Source organism: Malus domestica, chromosome 01 (genome assembly GCF_042453785.1).
Source record: "Malus domestica chromosome 01, GDT2T_hap1".
In the NCBI taxonomy this organism is placed as follows: Eukaryota; Viridiplantae; Streptophyta; class Magnoliopsida; order Rosales; family Rosaceae; genus Malus; species Malus domestica.
In genome coordinates, this window is record NC_091661.1 from 30454357 (window position 1) to 30473367 (window position 19011).

The 19011-nt window shown below is 36.7% G+C and overlaps 1 protein-coding gene across 50 annotated transcripts; it reads left to right on the forward strand.

The window, feature by feature from the left end:
• The first annotated feature begins 652 nt into the window (after positions 1–652).
• On the forward strand, positions 653–13088 carry LOC103401497 (uncharacterized). Of its 50 annotated transcripts, none has more exons than XR_011579994.1 (21): positions 1240–1639; positions 2135–2229; positions 2754–2873; positions 2973–3240; positions 3315–3413; positions 3523–3589; positions 3685–3726; positions 4168–4265; positions 5168–5277; positions 6022–6096; positions 6700–6750; positions 7081–7106; positions 7189–7266; positions 7470–7550; positions 7781–7820; positions 8529–8617; positions 9154–9242; positions 9688–9807; positions 10959–11119; positions 12081–12143; positions 12717–13088. XR_011579994.1 is itself a non-coding variant. In XM_070820474.1 (18 exons), the coding sequence occupies exons 14-17, from the start codon at positions 7504–7506 to the stop codon at positions 11065–11067; spliced, it is 360 nt and encodes a 119-aa protein (XP_070676575.1). In that variant the 5' UTR covers positions 653–1092; positions 1210–1639; positions 2135–2229; positions 2754–2873; positions 2973–3413; positions 3523–3589; positions 3685–3726; positions 4168–4265; positions 5168–5277; positions 6022–6096; positions 6700–6750; positions 7081–7106; positions 7189–7266; positions 7470–7503; the 3' UTR covers positions 11068–11119; positions 12081–13088. The 50 variants fall into 50 exon arrangements, 3 of the variants coding, with proteins under 3 accessions (XP_070676575.1, XP_070676578.1, XP_070676580.1); XR_011579961.1 differs by having other exon boundaries at positions 9168–9242; positions 9684–9807; XR_011579963.1 differs by having other exon boundaries at positions 9168–9242; positions 9684–9807; positions 12760–12896.
• The last annotated feature ends 5923 nt before the right edge of the window (positions 13089–19011 follow it).

A 19011-nucleotide genomic window follows, 5' to 3' on the forward strand; every position in this document is an offset into this window, starting at 1 on the left:
ATTAAAGTATATAATTCCTTTGACACCCTCCGTGTATATATAGTGGCAATTTTACTTAAAATTGTCTTAAACCTAGACATGGATGATCATAACCTTGATGTACATGTGATTTGCAATTAGATGCGTTGTCTTCTATAGTTATTTGTTTGCCCTGAGGTTTTATACGATATACTTAGTTTCTTTTCTCTACTTCAGACCAAGTAGTGCAGTGCACGGTAGATATGACAGATTATATAGTGTGATGAATTGCTTGCTACTACAGATCTTTTTATCGACAGATATACATTGTATTAATCGTGAATTCCTTCGTGTGACAATAGTTGTGCTTTTGTGTCTGCATTATTTAATTTGGTTATGGTTTAATTTAATAAGATTATTATTAGAGGTTGAGCTGTATTTAAGGTTTAATACATTACATAAGTGGGTTAGGTTTTTCAACTTTAAAATTGTTTTGTTGTAAACATGCAGCGCCCATGCTCACAAAGTCCTAAACTAATTTTATTAAATTAAGGAGTTGGCAAACCACTTACAAAATTATGGACTCAAGGAATTAAAAAAACTGGTCCATTTCCTACTATCCTAACCCGTCTCCCCCAACCATTTTCTGCCATCCATTAGGTCCTTTAAATAATTAATGTCTTAAGTCTTGCATGACCAAACTTTCCACTTCCCATTTTGGGGAGAGAGAGAGAGAGAGAGAGAGAGAGAGAGAGAGAGAGAGAGAGAGAACCATATGGGGTATTCAGGATTTCAGGGAGAGGGGTAGGGGTCATGAGCAGAGGCTCAGTGTTGTGGGGTGAAAAGTTATTTGAAAATAATGGAAAGAACATTTTCTGCATCGTGATTCTTTAATTGTATGATAATGTTTCCAATGTTTTAGATTACATTGATCTGTATTATTTTAAAGTATATATGAAGATTAGTTTATAGGTGTATGCACTTAAATTGGATATATGGTATTTTTCAGATTATTTGACATACAATTGCATATAATCTCAATTTTTCTCATGCAATTTTTGTCTGAGCTTCGGAATCGTTGAATAGGATAATTCATACTTGGATAGCTACATCAGCACAATTGGAGTTGAATTTGTAAGCATTTTGTCAGTTTTACACTACTGATTCCTTTGATTCAACTCTCATCTTACCAACATCTTTCACTCATCTATCCCTTTTGTTGGTTCCTGATTATGATGAATTTTTTTGCAGATTAAATGTCCTATTTACAGCAAAGCCGTCAGGTTTGGGCTGATATTGGGGCTGGGTTGGAAGGGCAATTTTGTCCTGTGCGTTTGAGACAGATTGGGGTGGGTTTAGGTTTGCTGTCATTCAGTGAGTGCTTTCGGGAATGGGAGGCCATGCCTCCGATAGGGAGAGAGACAGAGCGAGAGAGAGGGAGCGGGAGGAGTGGGGATCTCAGCACCATTTCTGCAGATCCTCGATTTCATTTGGCTTCGTTTTCCCTTTCTGAAACCCTAGCAGCCACAACACCATCTTTGGAATAGCATCGGCTTCCTGCTTCCTAAAATCAAAACCACTCAAAGTGGCCTTCATTTCTGTAACTCGAGAGCTTCGGTGAGATGGAGGAGAGGAGCATGGAGATGGGCTCGAGTCCGCAAACGACGGAAGAGATCTTGAGGTTTGATAATTTTCGCACTTTCTCGAATCGATTCAGTGCATTTTTTTATAAATTACTTAGTTTTGGGTTTGAATCTTTATCTGGAAATCCAAAACGAAAAAACTGTGCTCTGCAACACGATTGACGATTTCGATGTCGGCTTCATGAGATCTCTTCGATCTTTGCTCCCAATTTCTGTAAATTTGGGGTTTCTTGGGGTATAATGTTTTCAAACTCTGTTACTTATTGGATGTGAAGATCTAATTCAATTTGGTGATTAATATAATTAGATTGTATTAAATTTTTCATGATTTTGTAGAATTTTACGTTTTAATTTGTGGGTTTTGGAGAATTCTTCATTAAATTTCTGGGTTCTTTTGATGTGAGATTTAGTTAATTTTTGTAGCTTTTGTAAAATCCTTCGATTAACTTTTTTTGTTTTGTTCTCTTTTCGTATTAGCAAGTTATGGAACCAACTAAGATCAATTAACTTATTACTGATTCTTCTCTCTTCAGGTTCATGGATTGTTAAGGAGAGTGTGGGAAAGAAAGGGTGCCTCACTGCTTAGGCACTGGAAATCAATTATTTCCATCGGAAGAACTACTTGGAGGTAAAGTTGAAGAAATAATTATTAAAGTACATTAAAAATTGTAACTTGCGTTTTGATATTCTATTACTCCACATGCTAAATCTGCTTGGACATTGAATGATGGAGGAGCTGGTTTCTTTTTTACTTAGGGCGTGTGGGATGAGATTTAAATGCGTGTCTCTCATGATTTGCATAAACATAACTTGGATATGAAAGTATAAGATATCATGAATCATATGTTATTTTCTAATTTGGATACATTATGTGAATTATTGCTTCTTTAGAAAAGATTAAGGAAGGTGGGTTCATCATGGGATTTAAGTTTTAACAATACAACTTCTTAAAATTGAGTAAATGCTCGCATTTGATAGAACTTTGAAGATGGATTTTCAGGTTCAAATTTTGGTTGTGTATTGGTACTGTGGAGTTTTTACTTTTATTTTATTTGGATGTATGGTTGGGAATGAGGTATCTGAAAATTTTGGAGAAAAATTAGCGGCTATTGTTTACTTGCAAAGTCTGTAACTTTCTTTTAGCTTTTGCAGTACGTTTGGGAGCAAGCTGAAATTGATATCATTGAGCACAAGACAAGAAAAAGCCTCCATTTCCATCTCCTAAAAGCAGCAGTAGAAAATTAAACAAGCATTTTCATACAGCTGGAGGCTGTAAGTTGTTTATGTTTTTCCAATTATTACTTATTTGATAATATTTTGTTTTTCTGGTGAATTCTGAATTACTGAGAGACAATTACTCATGTGTTACAGGTGGTCACTGCCTGACATCAAAGACTACTTAGAAGTGGCAGCCTTTAAGTCCGTTCAATTTTTAATGCGCAAGATGCAAGACAACAGAAAAATCCGAAGAACAGAGGAGTTTACTATCGGCCGGGACATAAAATATGAAGAGATGAAACGTTTTCATCAACATGATTCTTGGAAATAAGAAGCGTGCTTATGTTTTTGTCACAGATCCTGAAGAAAACTATAGATCTGCATGCGTTTGTATCTTCATAGAATTCTAACTGTTGTTCTGGTGAGAAAATAATCTCAAAACATATGATGTGAAGTGGACTTGGCTAATAATTCATTTTGATTATGTATATGCAGAATTAGTAGCTGAGAAAATAGAATGGGCAAGTATACAAATGGATTTGATTTGATTCTTGGAGCTCACATATATCTCCACAATTGTTAATTTTTATCATGGTTAGGCAGCATGACTATATTATTTGCTACTAACTGAGAGAGTGCACCTGCAATTCAAGCCCTTAACGTGTTCTTTATTTATTTTTTTATATTGAAAATCATTACACAGCGTTGGTGGTGGGTACCTGATACGGTACCTCTGGCTCTCTTCTTCACTGCAACAAGTTGCCAAAAAAGTAAGTCGAAATCGTGATGCATAATTTCCTTTCATTTTTTAATTAATTTATGAATATACTTTCATCATAATGTATTTACTTCTTGGGCAGTGCAGCCTTTACAGAAATGGATGCATCCATTCTTTTCCCTGGTACAGGTATTGACCTCTGTTAAATTTGATTTTCCTGAGCATTTTCTTTTATTTAAGGTCAAAACTATTTATGAGTCATATTTATCATCGTCGTGCATAGAAAAATGTTGTAATTATTTCTCTCTCTCACAAAATTAGTAGATTTGAAGTCAGTAATTGACTAAATCATTTGTATTTTGTTTGAATGCAAATGTCTTATTAGTTCATTTATGATATTTATTGTGACTGTTAAAATATTATTCTCATAAACAACAACAACAAAGCCTTTTCCCACTAAAATATTATTCTCATAATGATTTAAATTATGTTTCTTACCATAATAACTAAATAATTTAAAAAATCTAAACAGGAATTAGTATACAGTTTTTTGAATCCGAATGATATTTATATATGCCCTCATTTCATCTGAAAAACGGCTTTTATGCTTGGTGACAATGTGTTTTTCAGTTTGCTGCAGCCAACGTCGAATTCTATCTAATTAGGGAAAAGGTCCAACAAATTTCCACTAGATCCATCAAGCGCATGATTAAGCTTTTGAAATTTCTGTAAGTAATTCTTTTGTTTGTTCCTTTAAGTTTGCATATATGATTTTTTGCATTTATAAAAGTTAAAATCAAGTTTTTTTTTTTTTTTTTTTTTGATGAGAATGCAGATTTTGGATTTAGCATTTGATTTTCTTTGATGGGATTTTGAATTTAATGTGTGGAAATTGGGTTTCATTTGAATCTGAAAAATATGAATGTTTAGGGTTTTTGTTTGCTGATTATTGTTTGTTTTATTTGTATTTTTTCGAGTTATATTTAATTTATGTTTATATTGGGAGGTATCTTTAAGGTTTAATAGAATAGATGAGTGGATAAGGTTTCTCAACTTTTAAATTGTTTTGTTATCAACGTGCAGTACCTATGCTCACAAGTCCTAAACTAATCTTATTAAATTAAGGAGTTCGTAGACCACCTACAAAATGATGGAATCAAGGAATAAAAAAAAAGTGGTCCATTTCCCACTGTCCTAACCCGTCTCCCCCTACCTGTAGCAGAATTAAAATTTTGTTTTGAAGTGTATGCCATTTCGGATAATTTGGGCTTGATTTTGAGCACGTTGTTAAGATTATTAATCACACTTTTTCATAGTAATTTAGATGAAAAAAAAATGCTGAATTTGGGGGCATGGGGATGGGGGAGTGGGAATGCAGAGATAGAATTATGGGTTGAGTAGTGATGCTGAATATGAGGGTATGGGGGTGTGAGAATTTCAGAGAGAGAGAGTGAGGGAGGGATGGGGTTGGTTTTGAAAGATTTGCTCTACCTAGGATTGTTCCTGTAAGATTTTGACAGCGTTGTCTCTCTAAAATTTGTACCCTTTTCTGACGTTTGTAGGGTTTAGGTTTCATCAGATGGCGTTTGTAATGTTTATACTGAACTGTCGACTCTTTTATTCTATGTAGGTGAAATTGAAGGTCAGTAGATCTCTTAAATTGATGAGGGGGCTACAATTCGTACAAGGAAACTAGCCAGAGATATGCTACTATTTTGGAAGAGAGTGGATAAAGAGATGGTATCCTTCTCTTCTCCTCCGGAAATGCATTGAGTACAAGAAGTACATGCATGAAAATATCAAAATGCATGTCTTTTTATCCTATTGATCTTAAATTTAGTCCTCTGTAATGATGTGTAGTAGACCTCAAATTCATATCTTGAAATATTCGTGTCTAAAGTTCTGTACATCTTCTGTTTTGGGTTTTTTCCTATTTTAGGCTAAATAAAAAAATTATTATGAAGCCTGGATAGTCATTTAGAATTTTGGTGATATTGAGAGTTGATGAAGTAGGTGATGAAGGAGGAGGGGACGGAGAAGGTGAAGGTACTGATGGAGAAGGTTATGAAATTGGTGAATTTAAGTCTGAAGGCACTTTCAAATGTTTTCAAAAAGTCTGAAAGCACTATTATTTTGCTAATTTGCACCACTGATATATAATAATCTTCATCAGAAGCAATATGTCGAACTACTGCTGCTTCATCAGAATTAGCAGTTGAAACAATTGAGTTTATTATTTATGATTTTCCTTATTAATTTGACCATGAAAATTGTCAATTATTTTCTAAATATTGGATGCTTTAATTCCTAAGTTGAGCAGTTTGTGTTACCCCTGTTAGTCATTTTCACGCTCATTATTTAATTGCAGACATTACACTAAACGTGTTCAATCGGTTTCATAATACCTGATAAGTTCATGCCCATTGAACGCATCAACTTATTATATATATATATATATCTGATATATGTGACTGTTTGAATCAGGACTTATCGAATGAAGGCAGCAGCAAGGGAATTTGAGCCTTGGCCTGTAGAGATACGATTTTGTAAGGAAGCTAGGTACCTTTCTAAACTTATTGGATGTGAAGATTTGAATGATCAAATTTGTGAATAATGTAAATTTATGTGATGATTATTCAACCGCCAAATAGGTGGGCATGTTCATATGTTTTCCAATGTTATATACTCTCCTGTCAACTCTGAATGTTGAATTACTCAACTATTAATGTCAGATTAATTAAAGTTGGGCATCAGTTCATATGTTTTTCAATGTTTTGTAAAAACGATGCAATTTTCACTTGGTATTGAGTATGTGGTTTTTTAAGTAGAATAGTGGGAGATTCATTTGTAAAAAATCCTCAATGATCATTTGAATATAATTCTGAATACTACACTACCGTTCTGCTTAAAGCACTCTAATAGATGCATAATCTTGAATGAATATGTAAAGACTACTTGAGAAACTAACAGTATACAAAATCTGAATAATTTTATTTTATTTATTTATTTTTTTTACCGACACAAAACCGAGCGCAATGGCGTTCTAGGATTCATATAGCCGACCCCACTTAGTGGGAAAAGGCTTTGTTGTTGTTGTTTCCGTCTTTTTCTAGGTTTGTCTGCTATGGTTATTATGAGTTTCTGGTTTTCTTCATCCTTCAGGCAGTTGCTTCTTTAGGGACTTATGACATAGCATTAGAGATGGGAAAGAAGGTGATATGTATTTTCGTTATCCGTTCAATTTTGATGGTGGTCCTTATCTTAGTTGTGTTTATTTTCTATGTTGTATATATCCATGTACATATGCCATGTGTGCGTATAGATCGATCATCTAACAAAAAACATGCTAAACTATATAGAAAATGAAAATTATACGTAATAATGTGTAAAGTTGTTGCCTTTCTATTATTTTGTGGTACATTATTTTTACAGGTTTGAACCCCTTACTTGCCACTCATCAGTGGTTGCTATTTCTGGAACTTCTACTTGAATTTCTATGATCTGATTTTATAGTTTATTTCTCTTGCATTTTGTGAATCTCAGTGATGGGCGCAAGAGCTGATGAAGAGGTAAAACTTATTGCACTATTGAAATTGCGGTATATCTATACCACTGTGAATGCTCATTTTCTAATTATTTTACTTTGTACAGACAATTGAAAGATTAATTGAGACGGGAGACGGTGAACAAATTTTCCAGAAGGCAATCCAAGAACAAGGGGGAGGCTAGGTTTGTCAAATATCCTTTTTTATTCTCTGCCCCTAAATAAGCACTTTTTACAATCGAAATTGTGCATTCTCTCACAAACTTGACACATTTTTTGACATCTTAAACAATTAATTTTAAGCTCCTAACTCTTCTAGCTTGGGTTGTTGAAAACTTAATTTTCTGATTAAGATTGATCATTTCCAAAATTGTGTATCAAATTGTAGATAATGGACACTCTGACCGAAATTCAAGAGCGACATGATGCTGTTAGAGATCTTGAGAGGAAGCTTCTCAATTTACAACAGGTATCTTCTTAGTTTGTTCAATGATGTGTACTCTCTGATGGAAATGAAGTTGCTATATAATACAGATATCTACCTTAGGCCTTACTTTTTAGAGTTCACTTTACAATTTGGTATTGCCATATTGAATATAATAACATTTTAGATTACATTGATCCATATTATTTTAAAGTATATATAAGGATTAGTTTATAGGTGTATGCACTTAATATTGGATATATGATATTTTTCAGGTTTAGTTTGATTCCAACTCCTTTTTGAATAAAAAAATTGGTAAGTTCGAGTCAATTTGATTATTTCTTGCTTTTCTGCTTAATTTCTACTTCTTTTTTTCCTGCTTTTCTGCTGTTTTTCTGCAGCTTATCTGCTGCTTGTCTGCTCTCCCCCTTTTCTGCTGCCGTCCATTGCCTTGAACAAAAAAAAAAAAACCCATTTTCCAAAGCCACCAAAGCCACAAGAAAAGAATGTATGATGTTGGTGTTTTGTGTATCTATTTCACATCTGTGAATGAAAAAAAAAAAACCATTGTAATGTTGGTGTTTTGTGTATCTGTTTCACATCTGTGAATGAAAAAAAACCATTGTAATGTTGGTGTTTTGTGTATCTATTTCACATGTGTGTTGCAAAAATTTGATTTGAATTGGTGGATTTGGGTAAGAAACTAAGAAACCGAAACAGTTCTTTCGGTTTTAAGAGCTGAAATGGACATGCATGTGTTTCTCTTTGTGAGATATAAGGGATTGAGGAATTTTGAGAGTGATGGCTAGCTAAGGAATAGAGAAGGAATAATTTTTTTGTTTTTGGATCTAGAGTTTACTGCAAAGTTGATTTCTCTTGATTTTTTGTTGTTTTAATATCTTTTGTTCATGTATTTGAATGGATTTTTTTTTTAAATTTCTGCCTATTTATGTAAACCCCTATTCAATTTGTTGGATTTCATCAGAGACTATTGGGTCTAATCATTTCCTTTTAATTTTTCAGGTTGTTTTTTTATTTCTATAGGGGAGTTGCAGGTGTCCGTGTCAGATTCATAAGGAAAAAGAACAATTTTTGTGGATATATTGAAACATGTAAGAAATTGTTCTCTACTAACATATTAGGAAAAATTAGAAATTTTCCAGTAAATTTGTTCTCTTTCGGTTAAGTAGTTTAGGCAATATGGACAGATTACTTCAAAATTCAAATTGAATGATGGTTTATTGGTGTGAATTATGTTACATGTTTAGCTATTCTAATAGATGTATATGTATTAATATTCAACTTATCCCCATTCACTTATGGTGTTTACTAAACTGTTGTGCACTATTGCTGCACAACCTCTGATGGTTCCATTGTTGGGCAAAAAATTGAGATTAAATTTAATTACAAAATAAAAAACTAGATCGCTACACAGACTCTGATGTTATTTTGTAACTTAGTTGATTTGGGTTTGTACAGTTTTTTTTCGTCTTTGAGCCACTGGCTTGCAGGTTTTCGAGTGTTAAATTGTTTACTCCTTGCTATAATATATTCTACAATAACATGTTAACAATTGTTTTAGACAACATGACCTGACCGCATTTCCAAAACAAATTAAAAAAGTAATGATTGAAAACCTTTGTTAAAGTCTGCTTGAATCAGGACTTATCGAATCAAGGCAGCTGCAAGGAAATTTGAGCTTTGGCATGTATAGATACGATTTTGCAACGAAGCTAGGTACCTTCTAGACTTATTGGATGTGAAGATTTATGTGATCGAATTTGTGATTAATATACTTGGATTTTATTAAATTTTTCATGATTTTATGGAGTTTTTTGTTTAAATTTGTGGGTTTTAGTTTAAATTGTGGGTTTTGGAGATTGAATATGTAAAGGCTGCTTGAGAAACTAACAAAATACAAAATTTGAATGATTCTATTTGTGTCTATCTGTTTTTCCGGATTTGTCTGCTATTGGCTATTCTGATTTTCTCTGGCTAACAGACTCTCTGAAAATGTGTTTTGGCTTTTTTAATTCAAAAACTAAAACTCATTTCGTTTGTCGACGATGATTTGTTATGAGGTATTGCTATAAAATGGAGAAATTAACACTGATTCTATTACTATGTGTACAGCAGTTTGTAATATCTAATCTTAAAATATATATATTTTTTTGGTAGTCAGAAAGAAGGCACTCAAATTACTTCTGCTCCAACCCATTTCAACAATTTATCAAGCTTTAGTTGAAGCTCCTGGGAAGCATATCCATTATATTGCCAACCTTGAAAAGCCTTGGTAAATAATGTCAGTTGTTGCTTCTCCAACTCTTTTCCCTAATTTAAGCTTTTTAAGCTTCATTTCCTTTTTCCTATATGTAGTTTTGATTGTGTTGGGAGTTAGCATCTTTGGTTTCGACACTGTTTTGTTTGTGATAGATCTCAATATATTGCAAATATTTTGCAAGTTGAGGTGCTAAAAATTTTGCATTAACTTATTTTTTCATTTGCCCGTGTTCTAATCCAAAAGGTTTAAAGTTGGTTGAATATTACAAACTGGTATAGGTTTGGGTATAATAAAAGAAGTAATATAAATTATTACTAGGGGTGTGACATCCACACACCTCATTTTACTTCTCACACCTTTTTAATTTTCGGTCATCGGATCGAATGAATTGAAGAATATCAACGGACTGAAATTATCAAGGGGTGTGTGAGAAGTAAAATGGGGTGTGTAGATAGCACACCCCTTATTACCATGACACAGTAACATTGCGAGAGGTCTTTTATTAATCTCTCTATCTATGACAGTACGAAATATATCATAGATGAGACTAATATTTAAAACCATGTTTATGTACTGGTGAAATACAAGCATCTATATTTCATTGGAAAATCAGGTGAAATACAGGTGTTTTTATTTGCAAAAAATTCAGATATGGTGTCTTAATAACTTTCTCATTCTATTCTATATGATTCTTTAATCAAAGTTTTGTAGCTTTTGGATTTGGTAGATGTTAGTAAATTAGGTAGTAAAAAGTACTCTTTTGCTTATTCTCAATGTAGTCAAATTTTCTCAAGACAATTTGAGTGGCGAAAAACAATGTCAAACATATGTCGTATATATAAACGTTTCTTTTGGTTGTGAAGATAATACTATGGAGTGTGTGCATATTTGAATTTTCAGTTTCCTCGACTGTATTCAATCTCCCATTTCATTATAGACCTCACGTAGTACTTAATTGTTCTCCACTAAGATGCATGCTTCAGTACAATCGAATGAAAAAAAAAAAACCATTGCAATGTTGGTATTTCGTATATCTTATTTATAACAATGTTTTCTATTGCAAATTATTGCCACAACAATTTATATACACAAGGTCCATGTGGCTATTATGCATGCATTATTTTCTTCTAACTGAGGATACGTTTTAATTAGTTCCTCCCTTAATTTTTTAGGTACACAGTGGTGTTGAAAGTTTTCCTCATTATGCTCCTATGCCCAGTTGGTCAGGTGTATATGACATGCAGTGAGCTCGGGGACACGGATAGGTTAATTCATCCATGATGTTGAGCCCTGTCTTGAATGGTATCTTGGGCGCCGCGTTTTAGATGCTTAGGTATATGATTGAAGTGTTATCTGTAGTTTTTCTTTTTGAATTCATAATATTTGCAACTATAAAAAATAATATACTTTTATACCTCTGTTTCTCATTTCTTTGTTTTCATGAAAAATTAATTGTCATTGGCAGCACTATAGAAAACCATCTTTCTGCATTATTCTCCGCTTCATACATAGTTACATGATTTTAGGTTTAATATCTAGCTTTTTAGTTGTAGATTACTTATATGGTCTTTAACTACAATATTTAATTTGTCATGTTTTTACTTTTGACTTGCTGATATTTATTTTAGAATCTGGAATCATATCTAATATTTGTTTATTTCCTGACTCTTATTCCCTCACTATCTCCAGATTTTAAATTTTGGTAAGAACCATGAAAATGACTGAAAAGTACAATGTTGTTTTTGAAATATATATTAGCATCCCCTTCTCACCCAAATGCCAAAATCAGGTGGCTTGACTTGAGGTATTTTCAGATATTGTAATTGAATCAACAATTAGGTTACACTTTAACAAAAATATGTAAAAATGGTTGATAACCACATTTATAAGAGAGAAGTACTATTTTGTCTTTGATAGTTAACAGATTTGTGGTTGAGTCAATAACATGCTTTGAGTCTGAAATCTTTGCTCTTCTCTTTTGCATTCCCAAAATTTGTTTCCTGTAGCTTGGGAAGAAAATTTTGCAAACTGTGCAAGATCCTTTACATGTGCAATTTGGGATGCTCATTTTGCAATCCAACAATAGAAAAAAAGTTTAAAAGTCTTAATTGAAAACGTTAATTCCCAACCATTTATAACAGGATAGCTTTTTAAGTGTGAATAATCATATTGTTTGTTACACATTGCTGTATAACCATTTGTGTGGTAGACAGATCAACTACTTTTTTAGCTGTTATAATTTCTTTGTTTGACATACTAATTTTTCTTTATTTGGTTGATTTGTTTTGTAACAGGAACCAAAGAGAAAAAAGAATGAGCTCAAGGGTGCAATATCGTTGAAGATCAGCCCTAAACAAGTTATGTAAATCCTATCAACTCTCTACGTATAGAAGGTTCTACAAATATAACTAAGCTACCAACTAATCCTTAGTAGTCAAAGTGCTCCAATGTTTGGAGTACATCGGTAAAATAGGAGCGACTATATTTTGGGCATCTCTTAATATGTATATATCAGTGTACATAGCCAAGCTATAAACTACTACTATATACTTTATATAAATAATTTGTGCATGTTCTATATAAATAGTTTTTACATATCTATGCAACATGCCATAATACATTTAGGCCCTTAGCTTAACCTTATTGTATCTATGCAACATGCTATAATACGTTTAGGCCCTGATCTTAACCCTTTTATACAATACTTATAATTTGTTTGACATTTAGGCCCTTATCCTAATTCCTAATTCCCAAGGTTAAACCCAACCGTGCTTTATTTAGTTGCTTAAAGCTTTAGTTTGTTGATTGTTATGTTTTATCAGCTGTTATAAAGCCGCTCTCCATGTTTTTACCTTTGAACATGTGTGCTTGAAAACTTGCTGAAACGACAACGGAACAATTTTTATGTTTTTTGTTAACTGTTTAAACAGGTGCCTGGCCTGTAGGACAAGTATTTAGCCACCTTTACTACAGGGGCAAAATATGTGTGGACTACATCTTCCTTCTGTTTCTTCTGTAACTTATGGAAACAGGCATCCTGCATCTTTTTAGCTTTGAACATTAGTGCTTGAAAGATTAGCTGCTGAAACAAGAACAACACACTTTTTTTTGCTTTTTTGTTTAGCTGTTAAAACACGTGCTTGGCCTGTAGGACATATATTTTGCCATCTTAACTTGAAGGGCAATATAAGTGTTAAATGCATGTTACTTCTGTTTCTCAAGGAAACAGAGCATTTTTTTGCAACTATACCTTTTATAATCAGCTCGGTTGAATGTATATAAAAGTCGAACTGCTTATCTTACCGACACCTTTTACTCATCTATCCCTTTTGTTTGTTCTTGATTATGTTGATTTTTTTTTTTCAAGTTAAATGTCTTAATTCATGTGGTTAAGGTTGGTGCATTCAAGTCTCGCAGCAACGCGCGGGCATTTTTACTAGTAAAGAAGCTAAAGTAGAAGCTCACTGACCTGTGAACAGTCTCCATGTATTTGTCTTCCTCCAAATACTGAAGCATTATAAAAAACGAGCTCTTTGCTTGCTGTCAAGTGGAAGTAAAATAAGTTTGCCAAAGTATATTTGGAAGAAGAAAAAGCTATTCAAGACGTCGCTCTCATATATATTTAGAGACCAATGGGAAGAAGGAAAGCGTCAAACATGAGAACTAAGAAACCCGAGCTAGCTAGGGCTTTTAGGTGGATGTATAGATTTCAACCATTAGCAATTAGCTAGCATGGCATCATGGCCAATCGGGAGAAAGAGGGAGGCAGTGGCGGCACGGACGATGCGCCTGAACAAGCAGGGCCGAATAGTGACAACAGGTCGTTGTATCTATGTTGCATGAACTGGAAGGACCAAGTCTTTTCTTACATGATCCATGCCATCAAATTTAGCGATTTGTTTCATCATCATGCTCTTGTTTGGATCCCAATCGAACGAACGGACTCTTTGTAAAAATGCAATGAATTAACGGATTCTACAAATAGGCTTGCGGATTTGCAATGTCCTTGAAACATAATTTCGCCTTTACTCAATGTCTGTGGTTCTGCGTAGGAAAACTTCTTCGTATTTTTCTCTAAGAAGTTTGTATGGACGAGGGTTGCAAAAATGACCAAGAAAGAATGCAAAGGAAGGTTCTTAAGATATATAGGCATCCTGATGCCTTTTCAAAACAGTTGTAACTGTTTATTTTAAATTCGAACAAAATGTGGAGAGACAGCCTATGACTCCGTGCCCTTTCTCCCCCAAAGCGCCCAAATTTGGGAATCCCTCTTTGTGGTCTGCCTCTTGCTCCGCCTTGGGATCAATGGTAGCCCAGTACCCTTCCCTCCCTTCCCTCCTCCCTCTTCCCTTTTCTTTCACCCTCTGTTTCATCCTTATCTCCCCATCTCTCCCTAATTTTCGCCCTACTTCCTCTTCCCTTTTTTCCACCCTTTGTTTCCTCCCTTTCTTCCCATCTCTCCCTCTATTCCCTCCCGATTTCCCCATCTTTCCCTTTTCCTCCAACTCCACCCCGTTTTTTTGCCGATCAAAGACAGAATATATGGAGTGCAAGTTCAGTGCAAATGGAGGCCAAAACGAGTTAGGGGTGAGGATCGGACATCAAGAAATACCAAAGAGCGACCGTTTTCGTTACCTAGGATCTATCTTGCAAAAGAACAAAGAATTAGATGGAGATCTCAACCATAGAATACAAGCTGGATGGATGAAGTGGAAGAGTGCATCCGGCGTGTTGTGTGACCGCCGTATGCCACTGAAGCTCAAGGGAAAATTTTATAGGACGGCAATAAGGCCGGCGATGTTGTATGGCACAGAATGTTGGGCGGTGAAGCATCAACACGTACACAAAATGGGTGTAGCGGAGATGAGGATGCTTCGTTGGATGTGTGGGCACACGAGAAAGGATAAGATTAGGAATGAGGATATCCGGGGTAAAGTAGGAGTAGCCGAAATTGAAGGAAAGATGAGAGAAAATCGGTTACGGTGGTTTGGACATGTGCAAAGAAGGCCTACTGACGCTCCGATTAGAAGATGCGACTATGGGACAGAGGTTCAGGGCCGAAGGGGCAGAGGAAGACCTAGGAAAACTTTGGAAGAGACCCTAAGAAAAGACTTAGAGTACTTGGATCTAACGGAGGACATGACACAGGACAGAACACAATGGCGTTCTAAGATTCATATAGCCGATCCCACTCAGTGACTTGGATTTTCCAAGTCTCCAACCGAGAAGTTGTCCTCACTCGGGAAATTAAGGGAACACTACCTCAACCTATATGTTCCACTCACAAAGCTTCAACATACAAGCTTCAACAAAAGAAAATTCAAAGAACTTAGCGAAGAAGGCTTTGGTGTATTTAACACAATACGTTGAAATGAAGGAAAGCTTATTTATTGATATCCCCGATAAGTTACAAATATGTACATATACTTGAGTCAAAATAAACAAACAAGAGGGAGCCTTCACAAAGGTTGCTTAGGAGAAGTCTCAGCAGTCGGTAGAGCCCCAGAAAGAGAAGGCACCGGAGGGGGATCATTCGGAGCCTCAGTACTGGACAAAACCCTAGAAGGAGGAGGCATCAGAGGTTGATCATTTGGAGCTTCATTACGCGGTACAGCCCCAGAAGACGAAGGCAATAAATGCCTTTGGAACAAACCCACAAATCTCTGATGATCAAGTAAAACCTGACCATCAGATTCCTTCATCTGGTCAAGCTTCCTCTTCATGTTTGTAGCATAGTCATGTGCGAGCCGGTGCAACTGTTTATTCTCATGCTTGAGCCCTCTAATTTCTTGTTTGAGACTCATCACTTCAGCCGCCAATGATTCAACTTGGCGGGTTCGAGCAAATAGGCGTTGGGCCATATTAGACACAGAACCTGCACACTGAACACTGAGAGCCAGAGAATCCTTAACAGCCAACTCATCAGACCGTTTGGAAAGTAGTCTGTTATCTTTGGGAGTGAGAAGGTTCCTGGCCACTACCGCAGCGGTCATATCATTCTTCATCACGGAATCCCCAACGGTAAGAGGACCAGTAGGGGAGACGAAGGATGGGCGCCATATGTTGTCTGGAGAAGGCGGGGCTGCCTCTTCAACAAGGTTCAAGTCAAAACGACGGTCGGAGGGGCCAGACATTTTCAAAGGTGTTGAAGAGAGAAGAGGTCGGACAAATCAAGATCTTAGAAGTGCAAGAATGGAGCTTCTACTGGTGGATATTCAAGTGTGCTTTGGAACTTAATGTCAGCCCCTATAAAAATCTGCACTCGACGAAGCTTCAGAAATCGAAAAGGCGTTTGCTTTCTCAAAAGCTGGGCTGCTCAGAGACCACGAGGGTCGATCTCAGAAATCGAAGAGGCGTTTGCTTTCTCAAAAGCTGGGCTGCTCAAAGACCACGAAGTCCGATCTCAGAAATCGAAGAGGCTTGCTTTCTCAAAAGCTGGGCTGCTCAGAGACCACGAGGGCCGATCTCAGAAATCGAAGAGGCATCTACTTTTCCAGCCTTGTCAGCACCTGTCACACGCACACTCAGCTTTGCGGAAATTATGGGCATTCTGTCGAAGATTTCTGACGAAGTAGAAAGCACATGAATCGTACTGTTCAATCACCCACTTCCCACACGCAACAGTAGCTCATGGGTACCACAGATAACTTTGCCAAAGTTCTCTGACAAAGTTGAGACACGTGAAGCTTGCAGCTCCCACTACATCGCTCTGACCAAGAAGGGTAAAAGAATTGCAAAGAAACAACACTAACAAAGTTTAAACACATAAATTTTGAAGGTCTAGCTACCATATTATTACCCACAAGGGTAAAGGAACAGTACCACTGCTGGATAATTGGAAAGTCCCGGTGTGTCAACCTCTGTGCTTCGTGGCAAGGTAGACTAGCAAACATGCCCAACCTTTACTCACATTCGAGAAAACACTCCCAACAAGATTGCTTGCTCCAAAATCGAAGAGGCACCGCCCTCCGAATCTCGAGAGCCAGACTCCCAACATGATTACTTTCTCAAAAATCGAAGAGAGGGTAAAGGAACAGTACCACTGCTGGATAATTGGAAAGTCCCTGTGTGTCAACCTTTGTGCTTCGTGGCAAGGTAGACTAGCAAACATGCCCAACCTTTACTCACATTCGAGAAAACACTCCCAACAAGATTGCTTGCTCCAAAATCGAAGAGGCACCGCCCTCCGAATCTCGAGAGCCAGACTCCCAACATGATTACTTTCTCAAAAATCGAAGAGAGGGTAAAGGAACAGTACCACTGCTGGATAATTGGAAAGTCCCTGTGTGTCAACCTCTGTACTTCGTGGCAAGGTAGACTAGCAAACACGTCCAACCTTTACTCACATTCGAGAAAACACTCCCAACAAGATTGCTTGCTCCAAAATCGAAGAGGCACCGCCCTCCGAATCTCGAGAGCCAGACTCCCAACATGATTACTTTCTCAAAAATCGAAGAGACACCGCTCTCCGAATCTCGAGAGCCAGACCCCCAGCATGATTACTTTCTCAAAAATCGAAGAGGCATCGTTCTCCGAATCTTGAGAGCCAGATCCCCGACAGGATTGCTTGTTCGAAAATCGAAGAGGCACCACTTTCCCAACTTCAAGAGCTGGATCTCCTTGGATTAAGCTTGTCTGTAATCTTCACACGCAACATCAGCTTTCCAGATACCACAGACCACTTTTTCAAAGTGCTCTGACAGAGTTAAAACATGTGAAGCTGGCAGCTCCCACTACCGTGCTATAACCAAGCAGAGTAAAGGAATAGCATTATTACTTGATGTTAGGGAGACTCCTATATATGTCGACCTCCATCCCTAACGGACAGGCAGACCTGCAAAAATGCTCAACCCTTTCTCTTATTTGAGAGGGCACTCCCAACGAAGCCTTTCGAAATATTCAGCTTTCTTTCCCCCCGATAATACCTCTGTAAACAAGCTATACTAGAGCAAGAATATCTCATATCATCAGGGTTAAAAGCAAGAGTATCCCATATCATGCTTTTTCCCTGTCTTTTCCTTTGGCCTTGTTCTTACCTGCAAGACAAGGAGAAAGAGAGCAATCAGTCAGCACTTGGAATCAAGCTTCCAGCCAGGAACTGACTGCCTGGAACCCCTTACCTGATTACTTACCTGGCATTGCTCTCGAGTACTCATCTTCAACATCTTATGCTTCCAGGGAAGATACCGCATCTGCCTGAGGAACAAATAGGGCAAGTGAGAAGGATACAAGGAAGCATGTGGAGACAAGCGTAACAGCACACGTGCCGATACATCCACTACTCTGTCAAAAGCAAAAGTATCCCATATCAGCAGGGTCGAACGTACTCTAGATTTGATGGACTTGTTTTGACCCTGAAATTCTTCAGTCGGCCTTATACTCTGGAGGAAACCAGAAAACCCTCAAGCCCAGTTCAAGAATAAGCCTGTGGAAAGTTACTTCTTCAAAAGCAAAAGTATCCCATATCATCTCTCCTCATTTTTCTTCTCTTTATCCTTCATGCTGCCTGCAAGATAGGGAGAATGTGAACAATCAACCGAAGCTCTGATTGCTTACCTTGTATGTCACCTCTTTCAGCAGATCCCCTAGCTCGGTGACTTGAGGGACTCCTACTACATGGTTTGTATCGCGCTTGACCAATCATGAAACTACAAGTAAGCTTCAAGTGAAATTGATACATTACCTTGTGCATCTCCACCAGTTATAGATACCACCCCTGGATGGAGGAAGAGTACTTCCAGAGAAGATGTCACATCTACCTATGAGACAGATAAGGCAAGTCAAGACGATACCACACTTCGGTACTTAGAAGTTTCGTGGCTACGAGATCATTCTCCCACAATATTTCCTAATGTCATTTGTACTAAATCATTCACTTGTACTCACTAAAGGAGAGCTTGAACCTATGTACTTGTGTAAACCCTTCACAATTAATGAGAACTCCTCTATTCCATGGACGTAGCCAATCTGGGTGAACCACGTACATCTTGTGTTTGCTTTCCTATCTCTATCCATTTATATACTTATCCACACTAATGACCGGAGCAATCTAGCGAAGATCACAAAAAGTGACCGTTTTCGCTACCTAGGATCTATCTTGCAAGAGAACGAAGAATTAGATGGAGATCTCAACCATAGAATACAAGCTGGATGGATGAAGTGTAAGAGTGCATCCGGCGTGTTGTGTGACCGTCGTAGGCCACTGAAGCTCAAGGGAAAATTTTA